We start from the raw sequence: 12,432 nt of genomic DNA on the forward strand, positions 1-12,432 counted from the left end.
GGTGAAAAACGTTGAAAAAAGTTTGGACACCCCTGCTCTAGACTCTAGAAAAGCAAACACCTTTCCCAAGCACCTTTAGCACAATACTGCCACCTGGTGTAGTGAAGACAAAGGGAAAATTAGCTTCAGTTGAAAGTACAGAACTCTGTCTCACTATCTGGAATTCTAAAAGAATGAATGACCCAAATGAGGTGGTCATAAATATAGTGCATTAAATACAACATTAAATCAATGTTATGTGATTATGTACAATTAAGGAATATCCAAATATCTGTATATAAACAGTTTAAAATAAAACAGGAGCAAACATTTTTAGTAATCACTGATTTATGTCACATTACTTATAAATACAAGTAAGGAACTTTAGTTTAAAAAAATACATAAAACAGATAGAGTATCTATGGAAACAAGTGGGGCAACACCAATAGCTCTCAGATTAAGGAAAATCTTAGAGGGATACGCAAGAAAGAAGACAGGGTGAAGAGCATCACGGTCCAACATGGTAACAATGCTGACAATAACTAACATTTATTGTTTTTTCATCCACTAATTATATTTATTTAGGTATTCTTCAATATCTATTAATACACTGTATCATTTTCTCGGTAATTTCTTATAGATTTTCTGTTAGATTTATTCCTCAGTGTCACACGTTTTATTATAGACTGTAACTTTGGGTTCTTTTGTTTTCCGTAACCAAAACTGCACATATGTAACGCGTACGTGATGCTTTGATATAGTGAAATGATTACTACAGTCTCGCTAGGTGACGTATTTCCTCACAGTCCCCTATGTGTGTGCACAGGGAGTGAGAGCCAGTGAGACCTGCTCTTTTCAAATTTCCGGTATTTGATACAGTATTAACCACAGTCATCATTAACTATAGTCCATTAGATCTCCACAACTTACTCATCTCACACAACTACAACGTTTTACCCTTTGACCAGCATCTCTCCATTCCCCCCCGCCCCCCCGGGAACCATTGTTTCACTTTCTGCTTCTATGAATTCAACTTTTTTAGATCCCATGTAGAAGTGAGATCACGCAGTATTTTTCCGGCTTGTTTCATCTAATATACTGTCCTCCAGTTTTAGCCATGTGATTACAAATGGCAAGATCTCCTCTTCTGAGACTGAATAATATTCCATTGGATGTATATACCACAATGTCTTTATTCATTCGTCCATTCACGGACACTTAGGATCTTTCCATATCTTGGCTATTGTGAATATGGCTGCAAGGAACATGGGAGCACAGATAAATCTTTGAGGTTCTGACTTCATTTCCTTTGGGTATATACCCAGAAGAGAGATTGCTGGTTCATATAGCAATGCTGTAAATAACATTTATTGATCGGACATCGTGTGCCAAGCACCATTCCAAGCCCGTTACATATGTCAATTCAGCTGACCCTCCCAACTTCTGAGGTGTGTCACCTCCATTTCACGTGAGGTCAATGAAGAGGGTTCGCTCATTTGCCAAGGTCACACAGAGAGGAAACGCGGAGCCAGGCTTTAACCCATGAGAGCCTGGTTCCAGACCCCACACTCACATCAGCGCTCCCCTCCACTAGGGCACTTCATGGACCTGTGAGCAGACTGCCCAGAGCAAGACTGCAAGTGTGAGCTAAAAGGGCCAAAGTAGCAGGAGGCTGAGCAAGCTGATGGACAGACCTGAGAAAGCTCCAGCCCGTAGAGAAAATGTGACCACACCACAGATGGCAAACCAACCGTTCAACTTCTCCTTTCCTCTCGTCTTCACTCATTCCACGAAATACATGAGTGAGTGAATGAAGGACGGTAATAAAAGGACTGGAAAAGTGAAGGCATTTGTAAGAGTGAAGAAGCAGCACAGACCGGCTGGGAATGGTACAAAACAACATCCAGTCTCTAAAGCAGGGCTGTCCAAACTTTTTTCAACGGTTTTCACCAAGGGCCATATGCGGTAAAACACACAAACAGCCGGGCCACTCACTTGAGGTGAAGTACGTATTGCCTCACCTGGTTTATTTAAGTAAACTAAATATATTTTTGGAATTTGCTGCGGGCCAATTAACAATGGATTGCGGGCCGCAGTTTTGACACCCCTGCTCTAAATGGTCAGTCTTCCAACCTCTGTGGAATAACTAGCCAGGTTTTTTCCCAGAACTCAGAGACATAAACATGGAATCAGTCCCAATTCCCTTAGAGAGCCAGGAGAATTAGAGAGCTGGAAAGCCAGAGCTTACCAAGTATCTGGAAAGAGGAAGAGAAAGCTAGACCAGAAAGTACAGCCACAGACGTTAGAATACAATCCCTAAGAACGTTAAAAAAGTCCTAGCTATAAGCCATAAGGATGTTATCGAATACTAAATGCTTCATTTGTGAAAACTCATTCACTTAAAAAGTACTTAGAGCACCTGCTTGGCGCTTTCATGAAGCTGACATTTTTAGTGGGGGGTGGGTACAGGTAATAAATAATTGAGTATATACAGAAGAAAAATACCGCAGGTTAAGTGTGACAGGAAGCTCCCCACATGCGGGTAAGGAATACCACTCATCAGATGTCCAGGGATGGTCTCTGAGATAAGGGGACTTTTGAGGAGGGATTTTGAGAAGAAAGTGAGACATTGGAGTGTGTAGAGGAAAAGCACTGAGACAGTGGGCAGGGCGAGTGCAATGGTCGGAGGTGGGCGGGTGCCTGGAATTTCACAGAACAACAGAGCAGCCCATGTCACTGGGGTAGACGGGAGGATGAAGCAAAACCACAGATGACCTGAGAAGGGACAGAGGTCCTGCTGAGGGTGTGGGACCTACAGGTTTTGTGGTGAGGGAGACGGGAGGCCCTGAAAGGCTGGGACACAGCAACGACGTGATCTTAGGGTCACGACTGTTGCTCTGTGGGAAGTGGGGGTGGGGAGTGGGCTGGGAGGCAGAGTGAGCAGTAAAAGGCTCCTGTAATCATCTGAGCCCTCCCTCTTCATGGAAAGGTGCCTGTCTTGTCCATGCCATTACTTGGCGCGCCACGCCCAGTGGCTGGCATAATGATGACAATCGAAGGACATTTTTGGCAATGGCAGTCATACTAGTCACAGACCGAAGCCTGGGAAGGAACCATGCCCTCATCCATGTCAAAAACCAAGTCTATAGTAAGAGTCAGGCCTCAGAGGCGACAGATGGCATGCAAATGGAAAGAGGCACCATTTCAAAATTTAGTTCATCAAGAATATATGCTTTGACTGCTGCCAATTCCCTGGCAACCCATACGCAAATCCCACTCTCTTATCACCCAGGAAGGTCCAGATGGACATGCAAAACTGGGCTTGGGTAACTGACACCCTGTCTAGTTTGCATCCGTGATGCTGTGCTCTGGGGAGGCTGCTGCACAGAAACACCTGGGTTTCTTAAAAGCTTCTGCGTCACCCAAGAGATAGAACCATCATTCCTCTACTCTTACGATGAACCTTTGTGTGTATCTAAGAGGTGTTCTAAAGCAACAGCATCCCTCTGAGTTTCCTGCCAGAACTTTCTCTGCACTTACTGCAGCGTAGATCTAGGACCAGAGCCGAGGGGAAGGTCCTGGCTCCGAATGTTCACTCCTCTGCTCCAGCGTGTGGCCTGTGAGTCTTAGGTTAGTTAGTCCACTGAGAAGAGCCATCATGTGGACTCTGACTCCCTTCGTCACCGTGTCCTACGGAGTCAAGAAGGCATTTCTGTTCCTTTCAGTCCTGGAGTTCGCAGTGGGGATTCTGGCCAATGCTTTCATTTTCTCGGTGAATTTTCGGGACGTGGTGAGGAGGCAGCCCCTGAGCAACTGTGACGTTGTCCTGCTGAGTCTCAGCCTCAGCCGGCTGTTCCTGCATGGGCTGCTGTTTCTGGATGCCATCCAGCTCATCTACTTCCAGCAGATGAAAGACTCGCTGAACGCCAGCTACCAAGCCATCATCATGCTCTGGATGATCACAAACCAAGTTGGCCTCTGGCTCGCCACCTGCCTCAGTCTCCTCTACTGCTTCAAGATTGTCCGTTTCTCCCACCCCTTCCTGCTCCGCCTGGCGAGCTGCGTCTCCAGGAAGACCTCATGGATACTCCTGAGTACTGTGCTTTTCACCTCTTTCTGCACTGCCTTCTGCTCTTGGGAAGTTTTCACTAGGCCTCGGCTCACCGTCCCTCCTAAGCTACTCATGAATAACAACACAGAACACAACTGGCGATTGGAAAAACTGCATTTCATTCATTCCTTCCTCCTCTGCAGCCTGGGGTCCTTCCCACCTTTCTTGTGTTTTCTGGTTTCTTCTGGGGTGTTGATTGTCTCCTTGTGGCAGCACGTGAAGACAATGAGGGCCCAAACCAGAAACTCTTGCGACACCAGCCTGGAGGCCCACATCATAGCGCTCAGGTCGCTGGTCTCCTTTCTCTGCCTCTACATGGTGTCCCTCTGCGCTGCCCTCCTCTCGGTGCCCTTGCTGATGCTGTGGCACAATAAGCTGGGGGTCATGGTCTGCGTGGGGATAATGGCAGCTAGTCCCTCGGGACACGCAGCGATCCTGATCTCAGGCAATGCCAAGCTGAGGAGAGCTGTGACTGCCATTCTGCGCTGGGCTCAAAGCAGACTCAAGGTCAGGGCAGACCACCAGGCAGATGCCAGGACATCGGCGCTGTGCTGAGCGTGGACATGCCATGGGCTCTCACGAGTACATCTCCGATTGTTCAGGACACCTTCAGACGCCCGTTCCCATTTCTTCTGCACACCATCACTCGGAGTCCTTCTGCTCTACATCAGGGGACTCGCCCACAGCAGAATAAAATAACAGAGCTCCACACATAGTCTAGACAACTAGCCTGCCATTGCTTCCCTAGGTTTGTTTTGCTAAAAATGAACAAAATAAAAAGGCGAGGTACTCGGTGTAAATGCTTTGCATGCTGTAGCTTAGTGGTGCTTGCGATGGGCCAAGCCACGAGAAATCAGGTCGTCCCAAACAATATCTAAATCCCCAGATACCATGGGTGGCTTTGCACATGACTGCGAAGCCTATTTCTCAAAACAGGTGCTAGCCTAACGTTTGAAAATATTCACCACTGTGGCAATTACAGGACCCTCCTCAGACCCCACCATTGTCATGGAAAAAAGGTATAAAAAGACAAACTTGGAAGAACAATGATGTCACCACTGCAGCTGCAAGAGGTAGTTATTTAAAGCTTCTACAGGAACCAGACAGGTGTCATTTTGTCTGAAAAGACACTGACTCAGAAATGTGCATTCAATCGGCTGTAGAGTGGGGGTAAGGAGAAATAGGCGTTTGCTCAGTGGGCGCCCCGGACACCAGCGCCACAAGCGCCTCTGGCTCTGCTGCACTTGCCCTTAGGACAGAGCTTTGCCTGGTGCTAAGCATTGGTCAGGCTAGCGGGGGAACCTGCCGACACACTAGCTCAAAGGTATGTTTGTAGCAGGTGAGCATTCCCCGTCTGCCTGCACGGGGACCTGGCCAGGAAGGCTTTCCCCACATCAGAGCCTCACAGGCTCGGCAGAGAGCCAGACATAGATCTTGACAGACTTCAAAGACACCGCAGGTCACTGACACAGGCTGCTAGTTCTGTAGCTGAGAACTGCGGAGAAACTGCTCCCTTCTCTCAGGCACCTGACCAACACAGATCTAATTCCTCCCCCCGGTTTTCCCAAATGGACCTTTCCATCACTTCCAATGGCTACAAGTTACACCTTCATCTGGTTTCCTTTCCTTGGTGGACACCAAAGTTGTCCTAAGTCCCAAAGGCAGTGGGCCCCATCCTTGGCTGCACATTAAAATCTCTAGGGAAACTTAATCTCAATGCCCAGGTGACATACTAGGTCCCTTAAATCGAATCTCTGGAGGGGAAACCCAGGCATCATTTTCTGAAAGCTCCCTGGGTGGCTCCAGGGTGCAGCCAATTTTGAAAACCACTGTTCTCGATGCTCTTTTTCTTGACCTGGATGATGTGACCCTCCTACTGAACTGTATTGTGACCTTTTAATTCCAGTTTCTCCTAGAGTTTTGATCATGTTGGGGGAACGTGATCCTAAAGGAAAACAATTAGAGGACATCCTTCTTATTTTGTTTTCCCTCGTTTTGCATAAGTTCTCTCTGGACAGGTCTCCATTATATTTTACTGCTCTCCACCGTTTTATTTTTAAAATTCTATTTTGACACAATTTCAAATTTATAGAAAAGTTGCAAGAATTCCTATGTACCTTTTACCCACATGTGTGCATTAGTTACATTTTGCTCCATTTCGCCCTTCTTTCTGTCCCCCACCCCCACCCCACACTGATACCTCCTGTTCCAACCCAATTACTAGGTTGGTGCAAAAGTAACTGCGGTTTTTGCAAATTATTTTTAACCTTTTAAACCGCAATTGCTTTTGTATCAACCTAATATATTCAGTTTGCTTTAGTCTTCCCTTTTTACATATTTGTAATTACTGCTCTAACCATGAGAAATAGCTTCTTCCATTTATGCTCAATATATTTACTTATTTGCTTATAACAGAAAACATGGTTTCAGAATTGCTATCCCATAATAGGGCCAAAAGCAAAATGACTAAAATTCAATATTTGTTTATAGTATTTTTTCACTTTTTAGGTAAACTTCACATAGAGCAAAATGCACAGATGTGAAATGTATGACTTGGCAAGGTTTGATAATATATGCATGCATGTAACCAACACCCCTATTAAGATACGCAAAATCTCCATCAGCACAGAAAGTTCCAGGACTCTCCCTCCAGTCAATCACCGCCCACTCACTATGGGCGACCACTGTACTAATTTCTTCCCATAGATGAGTTTGGCCTATTCTCATGTGGAATCATATAGTAAACGCTTATTGTTGCTACTTTCACGCAATGTAATGTTACTGAGATTCATCCTTCCTAGCGCGGGGGTCACCACTTGTTTATCTACTCACTAATGATGAACATTTGCATTGTTTATAGTTTGGGGCTATTACCCTGCTGCCCCGAAAATAAGGCCTAGCCAGACAATCAGCTGTAATGCGTCTTTTGGAGCAAAAAATTAATATGAGACCCGGCCTTATTTTACTATAAGACCAGGTCTTATATAATATAACATAACATAACATAAATTAACATAATATAATATCAGGTCTTACATTAATTTTTGCTCCAAAATATGCATTAGAGCTGATTGTCCGGCTAGGACTTATTTTTGGGGAAACACAATATGAACAAAGGTTTTATAAACATTCTTGAATCCATCTTTTTGTGGCCATAGTTTTGATTACTCTTACATAAATAACCTAGGAGTGGAATTACTGGGTCATAAAGTTGAGGCATATTTAACTTTACGAATAACTGCTAAAGAGTTTTCCAAAGCGATTCCAGCATTTTATGTCTCTGTTAACAAAGTGGGGGAGTTGTTCCACATTCTCGTCAACATTTGGTATAGTCAGTATTTTTTTTAATTAAAATTTATTGGGTTGACAATGGTTAGTAAAGTTACATAGGTTTCAAGGTACAATTCTGTATTACATCATCTATAGATCACATTGTGTGTTCACCACCCAGAGTCAGTTCTCTTTCCATCACCATATATTGGACCCCCTTCACCCTCGCACTGTGGTTTTAATATGTGTTTCCTTGATAACTAATGATATGGAGCAACTTTTCATGTGCTTCTTGGTCATTTGCATATCTTCTATTTTAAAGTAACCATTTGATTTATTTGCCCTTGTCATACTGAGTTGTCTTTTTATTGTTTATTTGTAGGAGCTGTACTCGTACAATTTGTATGTGTGTTTTTATGTGTATACACACAAACACATACATACATAATTCATGTATCTTGGATACAAGTCCCGTATCTAATGCACGTAACGTGAATATTTCAATCCAGACTATAGTTTGCCTTTTCATTTTTTTAGTGGTATCTTTTGATGAGTAGAAATCTTGAGTTTTTTTATAAAATCCAACTTTTCACATATTTTTCCTTTAATGCTTAGTGCTTTTTGTGTCATCTCTACAAAATATTTGCCTGCCTCGAAAATGTAAAAATAATATTCTATGATTTCCTCTAGAATTTTAATATTTTTTCACTTTTACATTTACTTCATATCTAATGTTAAGTAAGTTTGAACTTCAGTTTTTCCATGTCAATCAGTTATTCCGGTACCATTTTGTGAGGATTTCCCTTCCTCATTGAATTGACTTGACACCTTTGTCAAAAATAACATGACAATTGTGTTCATGCATCTCTTTCTGGTCTCCATATTGTGTTGCATTGATATATTTGTCTATCCTGTTACCAAAATCTCACTCTTTTGATTACTATAGATCAATGGTAAATATTTGAGTCTTCCAAATTTACTTTTCTTTTCCAAAATTGTTTTTGGCTTATTTGAATTCACACATTTTGGAAGAATCTGTTTACTTTTTTTTTAAAAGCCTGTTAAAATTCTAACTGAAAGTAGACATCAACTTTGGGAAAATGGACTTCTTAAAAATATTCAGTCTGACAACCTACTAATATGATATCTCTTCATTTATTTATCTACATCTTTCATTTCTCTCAGCAATGTTTTATAACTTTTAGTATAAAGGTCTTACATGGCTCTTGATAAAATTGTCCTAAATATTTAATAGTTTATAATGTTATTGTATATGAAATTTTTTCAAATCTTTCAGTTATTTGCTGCCATTATATAAAAATATAATTAATTTTTGCACATTAACCATGTATCTTGTGACTTTCCTAAATTATTAGTTCTAATAATTGTTTGTAGGTTCTTTGAAATTTTTTACTTAAACAATCATGTCATCAGAAAATAAAGAAAATTTTACTTCTTCCTTCCCAAACTTTAATACCCTTTATTTAACTTATTTAATTGGAAAAATCTTCAGTTCAATATTGATTAGAGGTAATATGAGTGTACATTCTTGCCTCGGTCCTGATCTTAGGGGAAAAAAATGCACTATTTAATCATTAAGTATAATGTTAGCTATGTTTATATATTATATACCTAGTACACCATTAGGTGTCTTGTACGTAGATCTCCTTTGTCAAATTAAGACTTTTTAAAATTCCTAATGTGTTGAGAATTTTTGTCATTAATGGGGGTTGAATTTTATTAAAACCTTTTTCTGTGTTTATTGAGATGATTATATGGCTTCTCTCTTCTATTTCACTACATAATGATTTACATTGAATAATTTTTTTCAGTTAAATCAATCTTGCATTCATGGGATAAGCCCCACTTAGTCATAATGTATTATTATTTTTATGTGTTGCTCTATTTGACTTGTGAATGTATTGTTAAGAATTTTTGTATCTATGTTCATAAGGACTATTAGCCTCTATTTTTTTTAAATATATCTGCCAAGTTTGGTATCAGGGCTATTCTGGCCTCATAACACAAGGTGGGAAATGGTTCCATCTCCTTAATGATCTTTAAGACTTTGTGTAAAATTGGTATTATTCCTTCCTTAAACATTTGATAGCATTAATCAGAAAAATTATTTGGGCCTGAAATTTCCTATTTAGGAAGGTTTTTATTATTATAATTACAATTTGTTTAATAGACATAGTATTAAGATTTTTTATTTCTTCTTGTGTCTATTTTAGTAAGCTGTATTTTTCAAGAAGTTTGTCTATTTGACCTAAGTTTTTAAATTTAGTGCCATAAATTTGGACATAGTACCCCTTTATTATCATTTTAACGTTTGTAATATTTGTTTTGCTAGCCCCTTCAATTCCCAACTTTGATAACTTTTGTGGTCTCTTTTTAATTCACCTCTCTAGCTAGAGATTTATCAATTTATTGATATTCCAAACTTCTTTTATTTTCTTCTACTTACTTTCTCTGGTTTATTATTTCTTTCATTCTACTTTCCTAGGCTTAATTTCTCTTCCTGATTTAGCTTCTTAAGGCAGAGAATTCGATCATTAATTTTAAATTCTTTTATTCTGTTCTAATGTAAACATTTTAAGCTTTATGTTTCCTGCTAAACGTGTTTTTGTGATCTCCCACAGATATCAATATACTGTATTTCCTCACCCACCCACCTTTTTTGAGATCTAATTGGCATATGACATTTGTAAGATTAAGGTATACAATGTATGATTTGATACACATATCTATTGTGAAATGTTTACCACAGTAAGGTTAGTTAACACATCCTTTGCCTCCCATCATTACCATTTTGTTGGTAGTGGTGGTTACGGTGAGAATATTAAATCTCTACTCTATGGCAACTTTCAAGTTACAATATAGTATTGTTAACTACAGTCACCATGCTGTACATTAGCTCCCTGAAACTCATACATATTATAACTGAGAACTTGTACTCTTTGACCATCATTTCCCCCACCTCCTACCCCCGCCCCCCCAGCGCCTGGCAACCACCATTCTACTCTCTGTTTCTGAGTCCAATTATTTTAGATTTCAAATATAAGTAAGATCATACAGTATTTGTCTTTTTTTCTCTTACTTCACTTAGCATAATGCCCTCAAGGTCCATCCCTGTTGTCACAAATGGCAAGGTTTCCTTTTTTCTTTTTTTATGGCTGAATAATATATATCACATTTTCTTTACCCATTTATCTGTCGATGGACATTTAGGTTGTTTCCATGTCTTGGCTATTGTAAATAATGCAGCAATGAACATAGAGAGAGAGCAGATAGCTCGAGACAATGGTTTCATCTTCTTCAGATATGTGCCTAGAAGTGGGGATGCTGGATCATATGGTAGTTCTATTTTTCACTTTTTGAAACTCCTCCGTACTGTTTTCCACAGTATCTACACCAATTTACGTTCCTACCAATAGTGCACAAAGGTTCCACATCTTCACCAGCATTTGTTATCTCGTCTTTTTGATAACAGACATTCTAACAGATGATGTCTCAGTGTGGTTTAGATTTGCATTGTCTCGATAATTGTTAAGAACCTTTTCATGCACTTCTTGGCCATTTGTATGTCTTGTTTGGGGGAAAAAATCTATTCAAGTCCTCTGCCATTTTTTTCATCCAGTTGTTTGTGTTTTTGCTATGGAGTTGTATGAGTTACTCATACATTTTAGATATTAACCCCTTATCGGACATATAGTTTCTAAATGTTTTCTCCCAAACTCGAGTTGAGACGTGTTCATATTAATGGTTATAACAGAACCTTAAACAGGGAAGTGACAGGATCATAGCAGTGATTTTATAAAGATGTCTGCGGTGTTGTCTAATATTGATCTGAAGAGGAGGAAGGAGGTAAATGGTTTGAGCCATTTGCACCCCAACTGCAATGAAAGAACTGGACTATGATGGGATAGTGGGAATGGGGAAGGTATAAGTGAACTTTTGAAAACCAGCAACTCGTGTGTTGATATGGTGGTTGACAGAGAAGAAAGAATCACGGAGGTTTTCAGTGGGTGAATGTGCTGTAATAGGATCCAATCACTAACAAAAACAAGTTGAGAAAGGAAGTTGGATTGAGTTTGGGGAAGATGGTAAATGTGGTTTGGAAATTAATGCAACTGGGTAGACATCATGTCATGTAATTGGAAAACACCAACCGATCCTTGAAAATGCAGAACTGAAATTCACATTAGAAGATAGAACTAGAAATAGACTCGGAATCATCAAAAGAGAAGCTAGAATAAAAAATGTGAATTTGGAACTGGGTTATAAAGGTAGAGGGAAAATGTTGACAAGGCTGGAGGCCATAGTTCTGGAAGGAGCAAATAGGGAAGTAGTAAGGATGGCTGGAACGGATGAGGTTTTCTTTTTCCTGCCAGTACCATCTTTCTTCTGAGAACAACCACTTCCCCCCAGAGGTAACTGTTACTCCTTGTGCTCCAACTGAAATGTTTACCATGACCTTGTCCTTGACCGTATTTGATGGGTTCATTCCAAACCCATCAAAATCTACCTTGGGATTTTTCTAAGTTAATCCAAAAAAAAAAAAAAAATGTGTATGATATAAAATATAGAAGCTTCTCATTACTATGTGTCCTGTCCTATTTCCTCTTACAAACAGAAATGAGCAGAGACAAGAGGTATATATACCAAAACCTAGTTGTCTTTGGCTTCTGATGTTTCAGAAGTCCAGCTACATCTTTCTCCAGCTTTGGTTTCATTGTAAAACCCCTATCATTACCCATAAGCCAATTCATACCACTTTTGCCTGTATTTGTTTGAACTGAAGTCCTTACACTTGCAACCCAAACATCTATGATATAATGTGTGGTACAAAATCCGTAAATGGGACCAGTAAGTCCATGAGAAAACCCAAGAGAAGGTATGACCACTTCACTTAGCTGTGCACAAGCCTTATAGGCACTCAAATATCACCTCACCCAGGGAGCCTAAATCATTTCAATAACCAGTCTCAAGCTGGAACACTTACGGCTGATGCTGTACGTGCGTTCCTTTTGTTCATGTCTAATGCATGGAGTACAACAAACTATGGCATT

At 40.4% G+C, this 12,432-nt stretch overlaps 1 protein-coding gene across 1 annotated transcript; it reads left to right on the plus strand.

Moving 5' to 3' along the window:
* The first annotated feature begins 3,637 nt into the window (after positions 1 to 3,637).
* TAS2R38 (taste 2 receptor member 38) lies at positions 3,638 to 4,645 on the plus strand. The gene has a single exon (XM_019749848.2). It carries the CDS (start codon positions 3,638 to 3,640, stop codon positions 4,643 to 4,645), a length of 1,008 nt encoding a protein of 335 aa, XP_019605407.2.
* Positions 4,646 to 12,432: the final 7,787 nt, after the last annotated feature.

The sequence above is a fragment of the Rhinolophus sinicus genome, linkage group LG11 (genome assembly GCF_036562045.2).
Source record: "Rhinolophus sinicus isolate RSC01 linkage group LG11, ASM3656204v1, whole genome shotgun sequence".
Lineage (NCBI taxonomy): Eukaryota > Metazoa > Chordata > Mammalia > Chiroptera > Rhinolophidae > Rhinolophus > Rhinolophus sinicus.

Coding starts and splice junctions, on each gene's coding strand:
- TAS2R38 (XM_019749848.2), top strand. CDS start 3,638: ATGTGGACTCTGACTCCCTTCGTCACCGTGTCCTACGGAGTCAAGAAG.